Here is a 24,009-nt window from a genome sequence, read left to right as displayed (position 1 = left end):
AGGTTTGAAAACAAAACTGTGATGAGTCCAGTAAGTTGTTTTTTGTTTTTTGTTTTTTTTTGAAGGACTTGTCTCCATTTGTGATGCAGGTTTCCTGCTTGCTATTTCTCCTGCTTTTTCCTTCCCGGTCCACTAACACTGTTTTTCAACAAGTACCCATTGTATAGCTACCAGATAGCAAACAGTAAATAAATTGAAAAGAGTTTTCTTACGTGCTTGCAGACTTGACTTTATAAAGTTTGCAAAAATTAATGGAATCAATTCTAAAAAAAATCTGGAGTTAGTGAAAATTACAGCCTTCATTAGTGCATAGAGCATTATTACATCGACAATCAGAAGTCACTGCAGGCATCACCTTTTTTTTTTTTTTTTTTTTTTTTTTTTTTTTTACCTTTGACCTGGGGATGGACTACTTTTAAAGGTCAAAGAGCCGAGCCTTTCCCCAGAGTAGCACACCAGCCTTCCTGCCGTTTGTCATCAGTTGTGTTTTTTGACAGAATGGCACTTCTCTGTAAGTACAACTGAGTCCAATGTCTTTTGTTCATTTACCAAGAAAAGACAATAAAGGTAAAAACAAAGCTAGGAGAAGTCAGATCTGTCTTGTTACAGAGCTGCAATTACAAAGCTTTTGCTAATATCTTTCTCATTAGCGTATCAGCTGGATATAAAAGGCTTTCTAATGAAGCAGAAGTTGATGATGTTTAGTTTACAGACTAATTCTCTATTAGCTAAGGCAATTTACCACTGCACTTTTTAAGGTGCAGCTCCATATCACTTCTCAATATAAAGATCTACGCATGTAAGTAGAGTTCATTAAAAGGTAAAACAGAATAATTGGCATTTATCCAAGAGCAAAACTAACAATGCAATCATTAAAAGGTATCTGTGCAAAGAAAGGTGTAGACTGAAAGCAACACATTACATCCTAGCAAGAAAATAAACTTCCAGCTATTCCAAAGAAAAAGTTCTGTAATTACAGAATCACAAGCATTTACAGGAGCATATGCCAGTGAAAACTGTATAAGGAAAGTAAGAATAGTGAATAATGAAAATGAGAATAGCAAAAGAGTAAAGAAATATATATATTAGTTAAACAGCAAGTCAAATCTGCCTTCCCTTCCTACAAATCCTGAGAAGATGTTTTTTCATTCACACCCCCTTCTAGTGGCCAGACTGATCTTAGCTACACAAAACTGATGGAATCTGGTCCTACTTCCCTATGAGAGCTTCAAGACTCGGGAAAATCAGATCAACCTTCCTGATCTTTGTTGACATGGGTTTTTAAGATTCAAAGTGATAATAAAGTGCAAGTGGCTATAAAACATATTTTTAAATAAACTTAAAATTTAGGAGGAAATATAACTGAACTCAAATGCGAAGCTTTCATTTTACATCTGTCTCATTCAATAGTATTCAGGAGTTTAAAATGTTTAATTGTTTTTTGCTTGCTTTGTGTTTTTTTTTTTTTGTTTGTTTGTTTTTTCTTAAACTGGAAGTTCTGCCTATGTGAAATGTGTTTGCAACTTACTGTTGTTTCTGTCACTGAGGTTTCATTTTGAATGCTGGTATCATGGGGCCTTTCTTAAATCCAGACAGCCTTATGTGAAAGAAATAACTTTGTTGTGAAGCCAAGTGATTGCCCTTACTAGCCCAGCTGCATGGACCAAGTTGGCAGAGAGCTGTGGGAAGGTGAGACCTCTGGGTGAGGCCCCATGGCCTTATTGCTGACATGGTGCTGGGCCATTTTTGAAAACAGTGATTTTTTTTAAGGAAGGAATAGGGGCTATTTACTCCACAATTACCTGCTTGTTTTTCTTTTTCCTTCTGGCTTGGTACAGCTGCTGTCACAACCAGTAGCAGCCATGAGGGTCGTCTATGCACTTTGAGTCTAAATTGGTTTTGGCACATTTTTAATCTTACTGGTTTTATCATAGAACTGTAGAAGGCCTCACGTTGGAATAGACCTTAAAGATAACCTAGTTCCAGCCCCCTGCCATAGGCAGGGATGCCACGCACTGGATCAGGTTGCCCAGGGCCTCATCTAACCCGGTCTTGAATGCCTCCAGCAATGGGGTATCCGCAGCTTCTGTTCCAGTTCCTCACCACCCTCTGAGGGAAGATTTTTTTCCTAATCTCCAATCTAAATCTCCCCTCTTTTAGTTTAAATCCATTCGCCCTTGTCCTGTCATTATCTGATTGAGCAGAGTCGCTCCATCTTTTTTGTAAGCCCCCTTTAAGTACTGGAAAGCTGAAATATATATACACACTTCACCCATACAAGCCCAGTTCTTAGATGAGTATTCAGTCCCCATCACCTTCATTCATACTATACCAACCTTATCAAATCTCCTAATGGCTTATAGGAACAGGGATTTATTTCAAATTGACACAACCAACTAAATCTTTGTTGAACCACTCAATAAATTGAGGGCATGGCGTTAGATGGGAAGAGGAAAAAGCAAGAAGCATCTTCTAAAACAGTTGATACAGTTGAAGGAAATGAACAGCATTTTATAAATTTGCTGATCCTACATAAAATGTAGCATAATCTTATCTAGGCTGTATGCATGGTTAAATAATGTAGTTAAACTTTTAAGTAATGAAACACATGCAGTCTTGATGGTCTAAATAGAGAGTGTTTTGAGCAGTGAGCAGAGTCATTCCTCTCTGGAACCTTTCAGCACTAATGACTACGCTCTGCCAAGACAGATCTGTTTTGGTGGTAAAAAACAGCTATTTATATAACACAAATGAAATTTCATACTGCTAATCTAATCTCAAGTGTTTTGCTTCCTCATCTCTTCTGCTTAAGAGGATCTGGTAACTTTTGCCTTTCTTTTTACTGCAAAAACATGCAAACCATATATTTGAGTCAAAATCCCCTGGAGGACATCATTTAGAAGGAATATCATGCTATGATTGTTTCACTACAACTGTCTGGTGATTCAGTAGTTTTCAGTTTGAAACAAAACATGTTAAAAGATGGAGATCTTGCTATTTGGGATTGCACCTTCTAAGATCTTGTTTCACAAGTTTGTTTCAATACTCCTGTTTGCTACCTGCTGCTCTTCAGTGCTATTTTTAAAAATATTCCATAGCTTCCTGGTGAATACTTAAGTAAATCAAGTAATTCTGCTTGAGACTTGCATTTACAGTGCCTTTCAGATCCCATCCCCACTTTTCAGTGTTAAATATTTATCCTGAGTATTTATCCTTTTTTTTCCATAAAGTCATGCAGATAAAACTTTTTTTATTTTAACACTTCAGTATGAATAATTTTACATAATGTGATTAAGGTAGGGATTCTGAGTTGATGCACATTTCACACTTGCATCTTAAATATATGTTCTAGTATCAATTTTTTAAGCATGCCGGAAAAAAACTAAAATGTTGTTTTGGCCTGTGTTTTAGTACAATTAAACTTCATTGCTCCCACCTATATGCATCTAGCACTGTTTAAAAAAAAAAAAAAAAAAAAAGTTGCATATGTTTTTAAGAGGCTATATCTGTTGATACTAGAATAAGCATCTCCACCAATCATCTAAGTTTAATTCTTGCTCTGACTAGTGTCAGAACCGGATCCAATGTCTTGTTAATTGGGTGCCACTCTTGTTTCCTTCTCCTTTGTGACAGGTAACCTGGGGTCCCAGCTGGTTGAGTATAAAGAAGAAATGTACATCACATCTGACTGTGGGAATACGTGGCGTCAGGTAGGAAACAGAACTAGTCAAAGGCAACAGGAAATATTTTTAATTTAACTAATATGATGTATTTTATAATGATAAACTTATTTTCATACACCCACTCTTTTGAGGTAGGTGGCTATTATTATTCCCCTTTCACTTGGAAACTGAGAGATTAAGGAGGTGATTTACAAAGACTCTAATTGGTTAGGCTGTCAGGTTCCACTGAAACAAATATTTTGTTCTTTTTACAGAGCTTGCGAATACATTGCATAAGAAACATGCAGTCCATTTAGGTTTTTTCATAGTTTCAGTAATCTTCCTATGCTAATGATGAAGTTGACTTGGGCTAAATCTTGCAGTACAAATATTCCAAGCTGAAAGACATGGTTTGAAAGAAAGGGGGACATTTTTCTGCTTCACAGTTAAAAAATGGTATTTAAGCTTAATCTTTTTTCTCCATTGAAGGTGAGAAAGCAAAAAGAGATTGAAAAGAACAATAAACCTTTTAATGTTTTTTGGTATGATTTAATCAGTTATAGGACTACAAACATTAAAGTATTTTTTAAAAAACAGCACAGTCTTATAGTAGTTGAAATGGCATTTGATTTTTGGATGTCTTATGCTTCCAGTTCTTAGTGTTGATTTAAGCATTGTACCTTTGTTATTCATTTTATCTTAAATTGCTCTGTATCAGCAACAATTAATCATAGGAATATATTCTTTTTTTTGAGTGTAAATATCAACAACAGTAATGGTCATAAGACATGATGAAGTTCTGTGAACTACTTCTGATGTATATTCAGAAAAAGAAGGAAAAAAAAGCCCTCAAAGCACCAAAGTGCATCAAAAAGTCATTTGATTTCTGTTAAAACGGTCTTTTAGTGTTCAGATGAATTAAGATCTAGTTGTGTTATAATCTAAGTACAAGTAGGTGTGCAGGTGCTCTCACTAGTGTTATTGACCTCAGGAATTTTGAGATAAAAAGAGCAAAATACAGAAATTTTCTTAGATTGCTATTTCAGGGTGCCATTAATACTCCACAGGAGGGCTTTTTAAAATAAATATATTATTTTTGTCATGATAATGTCCTTTGAGTTTTAAAAGATGAGATTTTATGCCAAAATCTTTCTTGAATTCCAGCAGATGATAAATAGGTGGTTAAATGCAAAAGCCTTCCAGGATTTACAGCCTGTACTGTGTTATCTAAGTCTTAACAGAGGCCTCTCTAATATTTTATCGTCACAATTTTCCAGAGTTCTATAGTCTTGATGGGGTGAAAAATAAGAAGGAAAGAGAAAAAATGATCAATTTCATATTTTTGCTGCTTTTATTTGTGAGGCACTCAGGCAAATGATCTGTGATGGAACTTGACCTTAAGATGACTATTCAAGCTGTAAAACCAGCAACAAACTGTTCCTCATTATGACTCCATTGCCTGCTTGATTTTAATTAAAGCTGCTATGAAGCCTTTGGAAGAGCTTGCTCAATATTTGTGATCAAAATAAAAATTTACTTTCAAGTGAGATGATATGGGAATTATTTAGAAAGTAAACTACAGGGCTCTTGTGCTGGTAAAAGGAGAGCGAAGTTCATGTTTTGTTACAATTTCTAAGGCGGTTTTAAGTCACTGGCTTAGAAACGTTGTGGCAATGGTTGGTAAGTGCCCCGCACCTTTCTCACGCTCCACACATGACATTGCAGAGCTGTCTACAAACTCTACTAGAAGAAAAGCTATCTGTGTTTGTGTAGAGTGAAAAAGCAACATAGAAAAGTAAATATAAAGAACCTAGGAGAAAGGGTAGTTCAAGGAATTAAATAAAAGCTTTCCTGAGGTCATAGCAATATTGGCACTGAGACTTATAGGAATATAGGACAGGGAGGAAGGTCAAAGATTGTGTAATTCAACCACCTGCTCTGAAGCAACATCAAACGTACCAGAAACATCTTTAACAGAGATTTGCCAGATCTATTTGTTAATCCTTCACTGTAGGAGATTCTGTAGTCTACCTATATGCTGTTTCACCGTTCTTCATAGATTTTTCTGAGTATTTAACATAAGCTGCTTTTTGTGCTGCTTTGCATATCCTTGCTTTTTGTGGTTGTTCTTGCAGTTTCATAAATTTTGCAAGGTAAGCTGATTTATTCCTGTCTTTGGAGAGCAGTGGTTTCCTGTCAGCTTTAAATAACCTTTCAGATGTTGAAAGGCAATTATCATGTCTATCCATAGCATAGGTTGTTGTTGGTTGGTTTCCTTTTTTTCCTTTTTTTTTTTTTTTCTCCTGCCTTTTGGAAGAAAAGCCTTCTTTTCCTGATGGATCTAGTTTCTAAACTGCTTTTCCCCTTTGTTGCTCATCAGCTGGACTATCTAATACGATGGCTCTCCCTGGAACATGGTAAAACTGGATGCAAAATTACAAATTTTATCATTACTAAACAGAATTAAATGTTTGCCATTGGCGTCTTAGCATTTCTGTCACCTTAATTCAGAAGATCTCTCTTTTTTGCACTAGCATCACATTGTTGACTCAGATTCAGTCTGTGATTTGTAACAGGGACCAGTCCCTAAGTTACTGAATTTGTAGTGCATCTCTAGGTTAAAGGAAATCTATTCATTATTTTCCTTCAATTTCTTAACTGATTTTATACACTTGGAACGATTTCAACTGAACCTGTATTTCCATAACTTGTGTATTGTAATGTTACATGAGAATTCAGGATGACTTACTATGAGTACCATTCATGGCAGGATGTACAGCTAGCATTGATAGGCAGAAATAAAAATGCCCAAACAAGAATTTTGTAAAATTAAGTAAATATTTTTGATAAACAGGAAAAAAAAAAAAGGAAAAAAAATCTCATCAGAGAAAATACAAATTGAGTTGGTTCCAATTGTTCTCCTGCCTTTCTGTTGCATGATGCTGGAGTTGCTTATGGACATCTTTCAAAAGCACTTTTGTGTTGAAAACACTATTGCTTTACTGTATAACATTTTATAGCAAAATGAAATTTGTAATGGTGCACAGTACAACATGGCACTGTAAACAGCAGTGGTTTAGGAGCCAATTGACAAGTAACTTGAATGTCCATGCATTGGCAGTGATCTGGATTGTATGTGAGCAAAGGAAATCTAGCCTTGACATTATGAACTACATGAGCTTAGATCATCTTAAGTGAACCATGAAGATGTAGCCGAAGGTGAACTCATGGGATAGATATGTCTATTTGGAAGATTTCTCCGTCTATTAGACCAGGAAAACAATATCGTAAAATGTGTTAATGATAGTGAATAAGATAGATAAATAAATCTCACGTCCTGGGAGCAATGGAGCATCTTTGAACACATTTTAGAACGTAAAGGTTTTAAACATTGTTTTTCCCTGTGGGACCTGTTTTTTCAGTGCTGATTTATGAAATTTTATGATGCTCTGCTAAATGTTAAGAATGACCTTATGTATAATACAAGTATGTTTGTTTTTTTTTTTTTTTTTTGTTGTTTTTTTTTTTTTTAAAGAAATAGTTTCTGTTCACATTATGGCTGCCACTGCTATTTCAACTGCATGTGTTAACAACACTGTGTTTGAAATAGGGCAGAGTAAGAGTGGCTTTTGGAAGAAATTGAAAAGTGAGCCCATATGGAACCTAATGAGGTTCAACAAGTCTAAGTGCAAGTCTAACTGCACCTGGGTTGAGGTAATCCCAGACATGAGTACAGAATGAGTGGAACTCTTTGGGAACAGCTCTGCCGAGAAGGACTTGAAGGTTCTGGTGGATGAAAAGCTCGACATGAACCATCAGTGCGTGCTTGCAGCACAGAAGGCCAACTACATTCTGGGCTGCATCGACAGAGGGGTGGCCCACAGGGGAGGGAGGGGATTGTGCCCCTCTGCTCTTGTGATGGCCCACCTGGAGTGATGCAGCCAGGTCTGGTATGCCCAGCACAAGAAGGATGTGGGGCTGTTAGGGTGGGTCCAGAGGGCCACAAAGATGATCAGTGTGCTGGAGCATGTCTCCTATGAAGAAAGGCTGAGAGAGCTGGGGGTGTTCAGCCTGGAAAAGAGAAGGCTCTGGGGTGACGCTATTGCAGCTTTTCAGTACTTAAAGGGGGCTTAAAGAAGATGGAGAACAACTTTTTCCTTGGGCAGACAATGAGAGTACAGGGGGGAATGGTTTTAAACTAAAAGAGGGGAGATTTAGATTTGAGTTTAGGAGGAAATTCTTCACTCAGAGGGTGGTGAGGCACTGGAACAGGTTGCCCAGAGATGCTCTGAATTCTCCATCCCTGGAGGTGTTCAAGGCCAGGTTGGACAAGGCCCTGGGCAGCCTGATCTAGTGGGTGGCATCCCTGCCCAAGGCAGGGGGTTGGAACTAGATGATATTTAAGGTCCCTTCCAACCTGAGCCATTCTATGATTCTATGAAGAAATGGCTTAAAAAAAAGACAAGAATAAAAAAATTTTCATGGTGGATCTGCTGTGGAAGTATCTAGTGGAAACACAATGCTCTATCAACCTACTAAGATGACAAAGAAAGTCTATTGTGTGTCTAGGAACTGAATCTATATCCCAATCTCCAGTCCACTGCTTCATAATCTTTATGTATCAAAGTAATTTGGAATGTATTTGTTTAAGCAAGATTAGGTGTTTGTGTTTTTGGTTTGTTTGTTTTTTTTTTTTCCTGCAGACATCTTAAAAATGAGATGAAAGTGACTTCAGGTATTTCGGATTACTTTTCAAACTTAGGCATCTCAGAATAAAATTGTGTGCAATAAATTTTTCTTTGATCATTTAAACGTGTTTCATTTATTTAATGGAGATCTCTTAATTGCTCCCAATTGATAACCTGGCCTGAAATAGCAGCTGAAGTTGTTACAGTAGACACAGGAACAAACAGAGAGCAGAGGGAGATAAAAGACATTGACTTTATGACAAAGTTCTCAAAAAAAAATCAGAGAAGGAAAGATGTAGAAATGGACTATAATAATCAAGTTCTGTAGTGGCTGGCTATTTGTTAGGGTCATAATAAATATATTACCTGACTTCAGTTAGTGGAGAGGCATAGGACAGAATTCATGACTGACTGCTAAGATGCATATTACTTATTCCTGGATTTTGACTTCAGCTCTGATACCAGGACCATCTTTACATACACCCTTTTGTCCTGGTTTTGGCTGGTATAGAGTTAATTTTCTTCCTAGCTGATATTGTGCTGTGTTTTGGATTTAGGATGGGAATAATGCTGATAACACACTTCTGTTTTAGTTGTTGCTGAGCAGTGCTTACACTAACTCAAAGATGTTTCAGTTTATGCTGCCCTGCCATCAAGGAGGCTGGGGGTACACAAGGAGCTGGGAGGAGACAGAACCAGGACAACTGTCCCAGGCTGACCAAAGGGATGTTCCAGGCCATATGGCATTGTGCTAAACAAACAAACAGATAAAAATAAATAAGTGGGGGGCCACTGCTTAGGGACAGTTAGCAGGTGATGAACAATTGCATTGTGTATCACTTTCTTTGTATTTTCTTTTCTTCTTATTATCATTTATTATTTTCCCTTTCTTTTATTTCCTATTAAACTGTCTTTATCTCAACCTATGAGTTTTTACTTTTTTACTTTTGTTTTTAGGTGTTTTAAAAAGTAGAGATAAATATTTACTTCTGTACTGATCTCCACAAGCATGAATTTATTAATACATTTTGATTTGCTGAAGATGAAAGAATTTCATACATTTTGGTTATAAAATGTTTGTAATGTGTGCAAGAAGAACATGGTATAAACATGGTATTAATGTGTTCGCTGTGCCTTGTAGGGTGCCATGGTTTATGTGGAAGTAGGGTAAAGCTGACATACTGAAATGGTGCTCTAGGAATTGCTATGGTGCTTTTCTGGGAAAATCTGATTTGGATGAAGTCATGTAGATACCAGCCTCCATTATCTTCAGTATGAAGGTGAAGCTTTTGGAGACTTGATGTTCTGGTATTGCTGTTTCTTTTGGATTTAAGCAGAAGTTCAAACAAAGTTTATAGGAGGATCAAAACTCTGCTTGCTTATCTGAGTCCAACTGATCTTGTCCTCTTGAACCGTGTCTGAAATTAATGTCTGCCTTTTACTGTATTCTCTTCTAAAATATGCAGCTTTGTGTAACATGTACACAGGAATGTAAATGCTTCATATCAGGATGTTGCCAGTAAATTGGCAATACTGAACAGCTGATCAGTCACTTGAAGTCCTAGGATTCCCATAAAATATGCTCTCACTAGATGAGAGGAAGACTGAATTCCGAATCCGAATTAAATGCTTGCTATTTTTGAAGTAATTGTGAATGACAGATAAAGACTCCCCCCACCCTCCCTTTAGTTCAATCTTGCCGATAAACTCTATAAACTCTCTAAATACAGCATTCGGTACTATCAAAAAAAAAAAAAAAAAGCATTTAGTGTTGTCTGTATTTTCTTATTCACAAGAAAAGTAGAGCTAACCTTTATGTTTTTCACCATTGTTTGTCAAAGCGTGTAGGAGGTTGTATGTTCATCTATTAAGTGCTATGCATGTGTAGTAACTGGTATGTTATTGCCTGCTGTTATGTTAAATGAACTTTCATAGACTAATAACACAAGTAAAACATATCTTAAATCTGATACCGGATGTGGAAAAGGGAGGATAATTGCCTATTCATTCATGCTGCTGATGGCCTTTAGAAAATAAATGAAAAGAATTTAGGAGATTTTGAATACTATTAAATCAATATTGCATATATTTTGGTTCAGAACTTAGAGCAGCCTCCATGTGTGATCACACACATTTTGAATTTAAATAAATCATTGACACTGGAAATGCAGAAAACATGCAAGCACCAGTTATTTCAAGTTCTGTGGAGTCTGAAGAACATGTAAGAAAGTCACAGACAGCAATAGTTTTCCTATTTTTCTTAGAATTAGATTACAAAGCATGTCATTCTACAAGATACAGAGAATATGGCAAATACTGAAGTGAGGTGATAGGTCACTTGGTGATATATAATAGGAAGGAATGCAGAATGCACACTGCAAGAAATACAAGCTTGGGATAAAATAACTTTCGACAGTTTAATCTGACTGTGATTTGAACCTGAACGTTTTCTGATTCACCTGCTTAACTTTCTTTTGTGTTACAGCTGGAGAAGTATGAGTTAAACTGACTTTTATGTCCTTCTCAATTTGAAGTGTGGACATTATAAAACATACAAGTCTTTTAACCCTGGTTTGCTCATACATTTTATTTCTGCTGTTTTGTGCATTTGCTTAGTTGGCCTTTTTTTTATCTGACTTGTAGGTCTTTGAAGAAGAGCATCATATCTTGTACCTGGACCATGGTGGGGTTATCGTGGCTATCAAAGACACCTCCATCCCACTGAAAATACTCAAGTAATCCTACAATCAGTTAGAGTAGAACTATTGTGTATTCAATGCCTCAGACAAAGTTCAGAGTTTAAGATGAACGCTTCAATGTAATCATGTATGAAATGCAAGTGGAGTCAACTTAATTTAACATTAATTAAGTTGACAGAATTCAGGTGGATGTTTTCTTAAAGATTACTTCATGGTGCACTTGACATGACATAATGCATTAATTATAACAAGATTTTCTTGCATCAGTGTAGATCTTTTTAGTTTGCTTAAAAAGCTAGCCTGGAATTCTAAAGTACAAGCATGATTAGTACAGCCTGGAACTCTAAAGTACAACTATGTTCAGCATGATTATTGTCTGCTACTTTTTTGCACCAGCAATGCATGGCACTGATGTTCTGCCTGTTGTGCATATGTGGCTTAGGTATCCAGTCAGAATATTACTTTCATACTGTAATAAAGCTCATTTTTCAGTAATAATCCCTACACTAATATGATCATGGCTGTACACTTAGTTTGCTGGAGTAAAAGCCATCATTAACCAAGTACAAAAAAAGGAGGAAAAGTACACAAGACAAGAGAATTGGAGTCATAAGCTCTGGGTGCAGAGACTATTTGAAATACATTTTGTGTATTATTATAAGGTGATTATAAGGTGATTATTCAGCACCTTTGAAAAAAATTTTAAAGGATAGTTATATCTGTGAGGGGCCATCGTCATGGTGCCTGGAGTTATTGAACATCCCATGTGTTTTAGCAATTGAGCTGTTTTCCCTACTCATGTTTCAATGACCTCTGCTTAACAGGTCTCCAGCCTGGGGATTACTAGAAAGAATGGAGTGTAAATTACTGACTCTTAAACCTACACTTTGTAAGCAAAATTGTTTGTTTGGCAGAATTTGTTTTTTATTTGCCTTAGAATTTCCACTGTTGTTACAAATTTATTATACACCTCCTAATAATGTAAGCCACTAGAACATTAATGAGATATACTACCCATGCAAACTGTCTTCTGGTGATTGTAAATCCATGGCTTTAGGGTTTATGAGATTTTTCTTTTTTTGTGTGTATGAATTCTGATTTATATAATACTTGTAAATGAGAACCGTTTCTGCTTTTTAACAGGTTCAGCATAGATGAAGGCCAGACTTGGAGTACACATAATTTTACCAGCACTTCCGTCTTCGTAGATGGATTACTAAGTGAACCTGGAGATGAAACACTGGTCATGACGTAGGTTTTGGTTTTCACCTGTTTTTTCAGGGCTCTCTTTCAATATGCACTTAAGCAGTTTTTAAATTGTGGATGTTTGAAATAGTCCTTGAGTAACTGCTTTTGCTTCCTGCAGTCACACAGGCCTGATCGTATCCAAATAGTCCTACTACGTAGCTTGTCTTTGAAGTTACCTGAGTGCAATATTTCAGATTGTAAAGATGAAGAGTTCTGTTTGTGTGAGATTTCACATAGTTGCAACCAGAAGGTGTGGAATAGTAGGATTACAGATCTAAATCTGAGAAATATAGGTAAAAACAACTATAACTTGCATTTTTCTGTTTTCTACAGATTCTTAGGCAGACTTTAAAAGCGTTAAATATCAATTCTTTCTTGTGAAAATTGTCTTCACAGCGTAAACAACTATATTGTTGTCTTAGTAACTGCATTACTGTATGCAACCAAACACTATGCTAACAAATACATGCTTTAATTCTGTGCAGTGGCTGAGGCATATGCTGCAAATAGAGTTTAAAACAACCAGATTCTGCAATTCAAGCCCACATTTTTCTGTCTTTTTTTCCAAAGAGCTCAGGACAGCTGGATCTGAGCTGCAGGTTTTGCTCTGTCTCAGAATAAATGCTAATTGTTACAAGTGTATGAGAGTAAAAAAACACCTGCCAATTAGAGAAAGGGACAGGCTGACTGCAGTAGTAAAGGGGAATTCAAGAAAAAAAATATTCTTGCACTCAGAGATGTGCAGGATGATATGCCTGCTCCTATCAGTTAGAACAGCTCGTGCAACACTTTATATTGGAACTCAGTGTTCTCATGACACACTTTTTTCTCCTATGAATTAGAAACAGAACTGCCTTTAATGTGCACCAGTAGCATTTTTCCCCAAGGGAGGAAAAAAAAAAGTACTTAATGTACTTCCCAATGTACTTAAAAGTGTTGTGCCATGTTCACAATGTTATAGTGCACAGGGGTGACCTTGGCATACTGGTAGTCCATTCTTTCTTTCTCCACTATCCCATTCATTTCTCTTCCATTTTAACTTGTATGATCTGAGAAGAACAGCATTATTCTAGCATCTTACTCTTCTCTCAAGCACAGCTTTTTATGGTATAATATATTCCACACAGAGATACTTACGACCCTGAATGAAGGATTTCTACTGCCTTCATTGGAAGTTCAGGGATCAAAAGCTTATACTAAACTGTACTTACTGGCAGATAGAAAAGAATGTGATGACTATATGCTATTTGATATTTTTTGTTGGTGGTGTTGGTTGTGGTTGTAGTATGTTTGTTTGTTTGTTTTGTTTTTTTTGTTAAAAACAGTGATTTTGTGAAAATATATTTAAATATCTGGATGAATAGCCAAAGACCTCATGTTAAAAAAACACAACACCTTTTTTGAAATCATCCATCTGAAATATAACAAACTGCAGCTAGATTTGATACAAGAACAGATTGACAAATAAGCATCATACGGTTTGTATGTTTCTAAGGGTTGAACAAGAGTCTGACTCCATCATCTCAATGTCAGTCTTGCAGGATCTTACTTTGCAACTGGTTGTACTGAACATGGAGGATGTCAGGCACTCACTCTCATAGGTGGGAAGTGAAAACACTTGCAATCTTCCTACCTGATTCCAAAGATACTGTGAAGAACAAAGCTGCAGTATGTGTTTCCCTTTTGCTGTTATATCAGCTTCCTTGTCTTGCCACTTTTGGTAGGATTTTACCTTCAGGGTGAAATTGTCTGCCTGATGGTGTTCTGCCTGACTTTATATCAGGACCTTTCAGTGTTCTTTCTGGCTTAGGTCATTTCCTCCTAAAACTTCATGCTTGGTCTGAGTTGCTGGGCTTGACTTCATCTACAGTAATTTGCTGCTCTTCAGAAGTGTCATCCTCTGATACATACTGCCTGAAGGGGGGAAAAATAAACTCTTCCATTTTTTCCATTGTATTAGATAAGTGTTTTTACTTCTGGAGAGAGCATGGCAAGATGAACTTATGTGTGGTAATGGAAATAAATTCATACAACGCCTTTCACCCTGAACAATCCTGAAATCCATTATTAAGGACCTAGTCTGACAGTTTTTACTCGTATTGGATTTTCAGTTTGTCATAGAACTACGGAATGGTTTGGACCAGAAGGGATCTTAAAGATCATCTAACTCCAGCCCCCCTGCCATGGGCAGGGACACTGGACCAGGTTGCCCAAAGCCCCATCCAAGCTGGTCTTGAACACCACCAGGGGTGGGACATCCACAACTTCTCTGGGCAACCTGTTCCAGTGCCTTACCACCCTTTTCTCCCTTTGGTGGGGAATTTGTTTGAATAAGGGCTTTGAATAAAGAGTCCAATGTCAAAATATGCATAAATTAGCAGAGTGAACAAAATTCTGAAATGGGAAGGTAACAAAAACTGGAAGAGTATGCAGAAATATTGTGGAACAGAGATTTTTGCATTTAAAACCTCTAGAATAATCTCACAAAAGGGTTAAAGAATATATTATTTATATGGAAAGCAACTGTTACTGTAGGGTCAAATTCTGGTTCCACTGAAATTAGGTTAGGGATTTCCTTCTACATTTCTAATTTGTATTAAAAAACAACAACAACATTATCTGGGAAAGGCGTAAAGGGACCCAGTAACACTGTGTCTAAGATATTTCCTGTTCTCCATCATGGTGACTGGGACACTGAAAGTCCCCTGCAAGACAGGTTATTAGAATTCTCTTCTGTCCTAACTTATCCAAAATGATGTGGTCTGGAAAGCTTACTGAAGCAACAGGGGAATATGAACATGGTTGCCTCAAGTCTTCATTTCAGAAAGTTTTGTGTTTTCTCCAAAACAGAGAAAAGCAAATATTGTTGACTTGTCAAAAGTTTTCAGAAAACTGAATTGTCATCTGCCAGTCGACATTAATCAAAATCATTCACCCACATCCCCTGCAGTATTCAAAATATGTACCGTCAAATGCCAAGGAAAATACATTTTATTCCATTGTGCTCTGCAATGGACCTAGTGAAGAGTTTTAGGAGTTTTAAGCAGTAAAGTATTCATACAGTTTAGGAAAATCATTCTGTGTAAAATCATTTTCTAAATGAAGAGCTCAAATCCACCATTTACTGCTAAACAAATAAGTAAGGTATGCTCAGGTATTGTCTCAACTATTTGATATATGTTAAATTCATCAAAATAGTACACATTCTAGTAGGCTTTACTTTGCTCTGAATTCTTTAAGAGTGAAATTTACTGAAACTCAATCTTACATTTTACAGCATATTTTTGTGGAAAAAAAAAAGCAACATAATAACACTGGATTGAGTGATGGCCCAACTTAGTGGAAAAAGGAAGAATTGTATGTTCCTGAAACATTGTTGTTCCTCTTCAAAGGATGTAGTTCATATAATAAAAGTTTCAAATCTGTTAAAATTATTTCTTAAGCACAATTCAGCTTCTGGAAGCATTACCCAAACCAAGTTATTGAGATTACAATGTAAATCCAGTCAGCACAATAACCATGGTACTTCAGTTTTAGTAGGAGGTTACATAAAAGGCCTTCTTTTCTTTGTGTCAGGTAGAATCAAAATCTTCCTTATGGACAATTGTCTTTTTTTTTTTTTTTTTTTTTTTTGAGGTATTTTTTCCTAAGATCTTGTGTAGAATAACGTTTTACTGTAACCCTTAAAAAGGGTGGCTAAATAGTAGATAAAACCTCAATATGTAAGAAAGTAGCTGATTTCCCAAGGTGAGTTCTAGATTTTATTTGCAGCCATCTGATTTCTTGTCTGAGTGCAATTTGAATAAGTATTGCTCAGATATGAAATGATTGTTCTGCTCTCTGCACAATGTATGTGCCTCAGTGTCAATAGAAGGCGGAAACAGAGAAAGCCAGCAAGACAATGGTGCCTTTGACTTCAATATAACCTAGAAGTTAGCTAACTCAGACTTATGGATGATGGTTTAGTGGCAAGTCTCAGCTAATTCTGTTATCTCTGTGGGTGCAGGTGTTAGCAGAGCAAGTCAGTGTGTTGTAATGCCAACCTGTGGTCTTGCAGCCAAGACCATGGGACTGCCCCGTCTCTATTTGCTCAAAATCCAGAGTGTAAAGGTTATTGTTTGTTGTTTTTTGTTTGTTTGTTTGTTTTCCCCTTTCCACAAAGTTGTCATATAATATTCAGAAGCAATGGAACATGATGCTTTTGGTGGGATCACTACAGTCCATATTTAGTGCACTTTGAGGGCAGACCTGGAAATATGTTTAAAGGAGAACTGAAAGATTAGGAATCTGTGTCCTGAAAGAATTTTTTTTTACCTTGTCTTTTTTTTTTTTTAAAAGGACAGGAGGAGATAAAAAGGGTGACATGGGACTCTTATATTCAGGTAGAGTCTTTGTGTGATTTTGGGAAGCTATCATTAAATGAGTAACTGTATCTACGGTGCTCTAACTGCTTCCAGGGAGACAGTTGTTTCTCGTTCTTAAAAGTGGTGATAATGAGGTAGACAGTAGAAACTTTGGCCAACAATAAAATTATTCAAACATTTTACTTAAATTTAGGTGGGGCCTTGAACTTAATTTTGCTATGTTTTGCTTTTAAAATGAAGGCATTACCTCCTCCTATTTAGGTGACCATACACTATTTACTCTGGCTCAGCCAGGTGAAGTCTGAATGAAGAATTTCCTATCTGTAATAAATAAAAGAGCTCTGCTTTTAAATATGTGAGTAGAAAAAAATATATTAACTAGAGAATTAATTATAAAATATAGTAAATTACACAGATTGATTTGATCTTTATCTAAGATGACACCAGAGATTTGATTGATGCAAAGCTATGCTTTATAATGCCATATGTTTCTCCTTAAATTAGTCTATTTTCTTCATAGTCCACCCTGTATTTACTTCTGCATAAGGCATCAGGCTAGGCATTAAATCTACATTTTTTTCCAAACGGGTTACAAGCTAAAAGATTGTTCTTGGACAGGATTTTACTGAATAGATGGAAAAAAATGTTGGAGGTAATTCACAAACATCATGAAGCCACTGAACCTTTGGATAAAATGGAAAGGCGCTCATCCTGCTCCTCCCCAGCACTTCTCAGAACCTACGCATTCATTTCCGTTCCTTTTCCCCAAAAGAGCTGAAACCAAGATGTTCTGGCATAAAAGAATGATTGGCAATTATTATTTCTGGGGGGCAGGGAACGTGAAAAAACATATTTTGGTTCAATTTCAACTGAAATTGTTTCCTCCCCTCATTTTTCACTTTGGCAGCTAAACCGGGGGAAGGGGAGGGGAAGAAGAAAAGAAAAGCTCTTCTTTTTAGTGCATTAAGTATATGCACGTGTTTGTAGTTAAAAGCACTTAAGTCATAAGTGTCTAAGCATATTTGCACATGCTATGTTGCATACACAAGCACTGTTTATATGCAGTTGTTTTATGTAGGCAGGTGTCTACGTTTGCACATGGAAGCATTCATCACTTTTGTAGTTGCAATTTAGGAAGGCCATTGATAATGTGACCTCTGTTATGTTTTTTTTGGGAATTAGAAAAATATGCTGAATTATGATCTTGATGCATAACAGACTGCAGTTTGAATGTGACATTACTTTCATCCATTTTACTACTATGATCCCACTCTACATTTTTTGTTGATTTTACAATGGTGTAAAGGAAGTGAAGACAACTGTTAGAAGGAAAGCATTTCTATACAAATTCATTTGTCACTTTTCAAAAACAACACTGTATACACAGTCATGGCTAACATATTCTTCTAGCCCATATCCCTGTGAAAATCTTTCATTAACAATGTCACCACTTCTGTGAGTTAAGAACACTACACGTTGGCAGTGGTTAAACTAGATAAAGTGCATCCTCCCAGTGCCAGAACCTTACTTTACTCCCTCAACTTGATCATTTCTTTAGAGATTCTGGCATGGGGTGGCCATGTGTCTTGCTTTATATTCAAAGGCACTATAGTAATACGAACTACAACAGGCAAAACAACAAAATTATTGTGACCTTTATTTTACAACATTTGTTGTTTCAGTTATGTTGTCACAATCTATTGTAAAGATCTAAATGAAGCTAAGGAGTCTCAGCTCTTTGAGCTCATCATAAGCTGACAAGAAACTTCTACCAAAGTATTGCTTTTGTGTAAGGTACAGCTGAGAAAGTTGTTGCTGTGGTAATGTAAATGGCCTCTGATATCTACTGAACCATAAAGTGGATTAAGCATTCAATCTGCAATTTCAATTGTGTTATAAAAATAATCAAGGAGATGTGACAATTAGAAAAAATACTGTAATGGTACAGTAAATTCTCTGACAACTGTTGTTCCTACTAATATGATTTGCTACTGGAAAGGAAGCCTTAGCATCAGGAACAAAATCTAAATACCACTTTTTTAGCATGGCTCTGTGACTAGTTCCATTTAAATACTTTCCAAGAGATAGACTGGGAGTTATTAAAATAGGTAGCTAGCACCTCTGAAAGTCCCATTTCCTTTCTTGGCTTGGTCACACGCTCACTGTTCAATTTTGAGGTTAAGATCCAAAAATAATTTCTGGTACCTGCCTACACGTCAAATGCTTTGACATCTTTGCTTTGGTGCTGCCTGGAAGAATGGTTTAAAATGCATTATCCAAGTTAGAGCCATTGACATGACATTCTGTATAGGTGATATGGGCACTCCTGATTCAAATCCTAGATTTTATTCTGTTGATAGTTTTATACATTTGAAGGATCTCCCAGAAAACAAGAGGTCTTCTTCCACTCCCAGCTGGCATGTGAAGCTAGCAGTGCGTATCAGCAGGGACTGTGCAGACAAATTTTGTTACCTGGCAGCATGCTATTTCAAACATCACAGCTGATGACAAAGACATACAGAGGAATGCAAAAGCTAATGCAGCACTTGGGAGATTAAAGCAGCATGTCTAGAATGAAAGAGGCATCTGATTTCAAACAAAAGTAGTTATACATCACATAGTTGTCATCACTAGTCTTCAATACAAGTGGAAAACTTGGACAATTTAAGTTGCCATGTTAAACATCTGAATAAATTCCACATGTGCTGTCCTCACGACTTTGGTGCTGTAGTACAGCAGGATTACTTCCTCCACTCAGAGGTCATAGAATCATAGAATATCCTGAGTTGGAAGGGACCCTTAAGGATCATCAAGTCCAACTCTTGACACCGCACAGGTCTACCCAACAGTTCAGACCATGTGACTAAGTGCACAGTCCAATCTCTTCTTAAATTCAGACAGGCTCGGTGCAGTGACCACTTCCCTGGGGAGCCTGTTCCAGTGTGCAACCACCCTCTCTGTGAAGAACCCCCTCCTGATGTCAAGCCTAAATTTCCCCTGCCTCAGCTTAACCCCGTTCCCGCGGGTCCTGTCACTGGTGTTAATGGAGAAAAGGTCTCCTGCCTCTCGACACCCCCTTACGAGGAAGTTGTAGACTGTGATGAGGTCTCCCCTCAGCCTCCTCTTTGATTGTTCTCAGATATTCAGCAGTAAAGCAAAAGTGTTGCAGGTTAAGGTACGCTGCTCCAAGTATTTGGTGTGTCTATCTGACATCAGGCTGCTCAGAGCCATTTCCTTTGTCCAAACTAATAGAACAGGGCTAACAGCTCAAAGATAAACCAATGTAATGTGAAAAAAAGTTGCTTAAGGCATATATTAATTTATATGGCATTTGATCCATGGTATGGGACATGATAGACAAAATCCATCTGCTCTGGCAAAGAATGTGTTTTGATGCTGTGAAAACCTATGAACAAAATCTTGAAGAACACAGGAGAAAAGTAAAAGAGGAAGACAAGGATGGTGAATATAAAGAGCTACTGTGACATTTGAGATAAACAGCGTGGTGTGAAAATCTTGTTCATTTCTCCATGAAAGCTGAATTTTTGGGAGACTTCAGCACCAGCACCATCACAGCTTCAGTCAGGTGATTTTCTAATGACAGACAGCGGGCAGTGCAGCTATTACTGCTCATGTAAACTAAGAACATCAATTGAATAGATGCCCTTTTCTATTGAATAGAAATACAAATTTACTGGAAGAGATTATCATTGCATATAATTTCTATTAAATTAGATCTCCCTGATTATGAGCTTTATCAAGAACAGCAAAAAAAAAAAAAGGGGGGGGGGAGGGAAGGAAAGAAAAAGCAATCCTCCAGCAAATAGTTTAAATGAGTTAGCTTAAAAACTGCATTAAACTGTCTTAGCTATCAAATGATGCAATCAAATTTAAAAATGATGTGCTCATAAATGAACCAGGAACAAATGTAAAAAGTTGTTATGGTAACTGAAATACTGAAGTTAAAATTACGGATCCCAAATCCTTGCAAATAAAAGGAAATGAATTTCTAAGGTAATTGAAATTTCTTTCAAAAATTATGTATCACAGCATCATCTTTCATAGTTTAAGCAGAATTGATTTGATGACTTTCTAATGAAATATAATTATTCAAGAAGAATGTTTTAGTAGCTTATGAATTATTATATTCTTGATATTTGTCTTTTAATCATTGGTTACCCTTGCTGCACTGTATGATTTTTTTCCATTCATATGATTTTATTGGACATATATGTTTTACACCTGAGCCATTAGATTATGGTTGCTGTTATGTATCACTTTATTGTTGTTATATGCTGTTATATATCACTTACATTTTTCTCCAATCCATTGCATCCTACTTTAAAAATGCTCCCTCCCTCCCCCCTCCCATTTTTTTACTTTGGAAAGACACTTTTTTAATAACTAAATAAATAAATAAATCCTAGTGATATTTGGTAATACATTTGAGTGGGCGCTTGTGACATGTCTGCAAAACACTCAATAAGGCAACAATTTTTATGTCAGCAACAGCATTAATAATCATAAGACCATGTTTTCAAACAGTTTGCAAAGCTGGGTGCGTGCAAATTGCTGGATTCCTTTGGAAATGTGTCCCAGTAATTTCAAAGCTGTATGCATGCAGTTTTCAAGGAGTTTGTGGTTATGATGAGACAATTCCTTGAATCTCAGGAATTTTACTTCACTGAGAGAATGATTGAATAAGGTACTGTCTCTGTCAGAATGTGGTTTTTGGTGTATAGTATCAGAAGAAACATAATGAATTGTTTTTTTTTCTGTAAGAGGCTGAGCTACAAGACAAAGGTTATTTCTGTATTTTCATAAAAGTCTTTAGAAGAGAGACTTACGATTTGCTTAGTGAAACAGTATAGACATATAGATTGCACATAGCATCTATATTGTTCTTGTGGAATTTTCATGATTTCTGTAGTAATTTCCATGATTTTTAATTATTATTATTATTATTTTAATTAAAAGATGTTGGACTGGGCAGTATCTCCAAATGTTATCTATCTCTATTGCCCATGTTTCACTAATATCTCACTTCTATGGGAGACAATAGAACCTCAATAGCCTGTGAATAATTCTGTAGCTGTACCTTTTAAGTTATTAATTCTTGTTCTTCCTCCTTTGTGCCCTTCCTCCTTTATGCCCCTCCTCCAAGTTTTTTTGAAGACAGCTCTTCAACCTATAGAAAGAATCTGAAGATTTGTTGTTGTTTCTTTTTTTTTTTAAGAGTAAAAAAAGAATTCTTTCCATATATCTTTATTGGTTATGTTTTCTAAGCAGCTTGTGAGTCATCCTTGCCCTTCTTCAAATCCATTTTTAGTTGATGTGTAAGTATGCATATAACATCCAAAATCAGACACCATGTTCTTTCACAGGCTTCATCAGTGCCAAGTTTATCAAAATATTTACCTCCAGTTCTTCTATTTTCCGGTTCTAAATACAACCTAGAATTAGTTTTTCTTCTGCAGCAAAATTGTGTTCTTGATATAATTTAAGAGTCTTTGCTTTGTTTTTGGAAGTTATTCTCCATATCAGTTTTGTATCTTTGATTTCTCTATTTCTAGGAGTATTTTTTACAGTTGGTTTTGGAATATTTTATCATGCTGATTTTTGTGTTATCTACAGAAAAGTTTCTGCGTGTTTGTTCTTTGACCATTAAGGTGCTAATGAAAATGTTAAATGTAGATCTATCATATCTTTGTAATACATGTCTCAAAATGTCTTCCTCTTTGAATAACTACTTTCTGAAAATGTTTTTTTTCCTAATTAGATATGCAATCCCATTCTTCATTATGATTTTAACTGCACTGATATTTCCTGTTTTGTTTTGTTTTTTTTTTAATTTCAGACAATGTCACCTAGAACTGTGCAACTCTTTTAACAAAGGTCAAAATATGCCACATTTACTACTTTCCTTTATCTACTAAGCCAGTTACCCTGTAAAAGAAGGAAATTACATTAGTTTGACATGATTTGTTTTTGACAAATCCATGGTTGCTGTTATCATTTTAATTATCTCCAAGGCGCTTATAAGTGGATAGCTTAATAATTTGTTTGGTATCTTTGTGGGTATCAAAATGAATTCTGTAACTCCCTGGACTCTAGTTTTTTTCACATCAATTTTGTTTTGTTTTTGTTTATTGAGGGGAGTTTGGGGGAATCTGTGTTTTTGTTTTAAATATATAGGTGAAATATTCTCCTTTTTATAGTCATCTGGAATCAACCTCATCCACTGTAAGGTCTCAAACATACTTATTAATTGTCCAGAGATTGTGTTTCATGCTTTCAGGAGACTTTTGACTATATTCTGCTTTGAACTCAACCAGCCATCTCCTTCCTTCTCCCTTGACTCATCTACCTCAGATAGCTAACATGAATGAAGAAAATTTAATTTTCTTCAGTAGAAAATGTTTTCCTTAAGTCAGGAGTGAGGCTTTGAGAGGAATTGGATCCTTGCACTTCAATGTATTTGTTGATAAATGAGTTAATAAAAAAAAATGTAACTGTTTTGTAAAGTTTTTGGAGCCTGGAGAAGCATTCACTAAGGTAGGTAGCTGCAGAAAAACATGGTAAAGTCTGCCTTACTTTAGTACCTTGTGTGGAGAAAAAGAAAAAGAAATTAAAAAAAAAAAAAAAATGAAAAAGAAACAGGTATTTAGCATGCAAAAGACACTTAATTTCTGTCAGCAAAGCCAGTCATATTGAACTAGGCATTGTGGAAAAAGCATGAGACCACCTAAGCAGTCAGTTTATTGCATATGTAAGTACAAGTGAATAAGAGCATATGGTGACAGCAGCTCTCAGGATCCAGCTGAACCAGAAAAAGGAACCAAACCTGTAGGTCTCGATGCAAGACAGTTGTCCTGCTGAGAGAAGAGGGACCACACACCTATATTCACATACAGTCAGTGGACTGAGCCACAGTTTTTTTGGTTTTGTGTATTGTTTCTACTTCTGAACCCCAGGGCGAAAAGGAGAGAGAGTAGATGATGCAAGTCCTTTAATTTCAGAACCTTACTATGAAAAGAGCAAAACATGCGAACTAAATGCCGATGTTTCTGTTTAAATAGGCACACTTCTGTTGGTGAAGTTTCCTGTGAGCGTGGACTGTTCAATCATGGGCAGTGTGGGCAGTAATCTATCAATTATACCTACACCTCTGTGCTATGTCTGAAAAGCAAAGACACTGGGGGAAGGAAAAAAAAAATGGAAGAGGTCACTGTACATCTTTAGTCTCTGCAACTTTTTTTCAACCTCTGTGGTGGACTTCAGACCTCTACATCCATCTATCATGGAAGAGGCTTAGGTGCAAAGATGTTGCCTCTGTTGCCAAGAATTC

At 36.4% G+C, this 24,009-nt stretch overlaps 1 protein-coding gene across 14 annotated transcripts in view; it reads left to right on the top strand.

Moving 5' to 3' along the window:
* The window catches only part of SORCS2 (sortilin related VPS10 domain containing receptor 2), a 595,072-nt gene that overhangs the window by 522,828 nt on the left and 48,235 nt on the right, over positions 1-24,009 (top strand). For all 14 annotated transcript variants that reach the window (XM_068679841.1, XM_068679839.1, XM_068679837.1 and 11 more), the window contains exons 12-14: positions 3,634-3,710; positions 10,994-11,085; positions 12,193-12,300. In XM_068679841.1, the coding sequence (XP_068535942.1) occupies positions 3,634-3,710; positions 10,994-11,085; positions 12,193-12,300 (277 nt within the window). The remainder of the gene's footprint in view (positions 1-3,633; positions 3,711-10,993; positions 11,086-12,192; positions 12,301-24,009) is intronic.

The sequence above is a fragment of the Anas acuta genome, chromosome 4, assembly GCF_963932015.1.
Source record: "Anas acuta chromosome 4, bAnaAcu1.1, whole genome shotgun sequence".
Lineage (NCBI taxonomy): Eukaryota > Metazoa > Chordata > Aves > Anseriformes > Anatidae > Anas > Anas acuta.
This window is presented reverse-complemented; position numbering and strand designations above follow the sequence as displayed.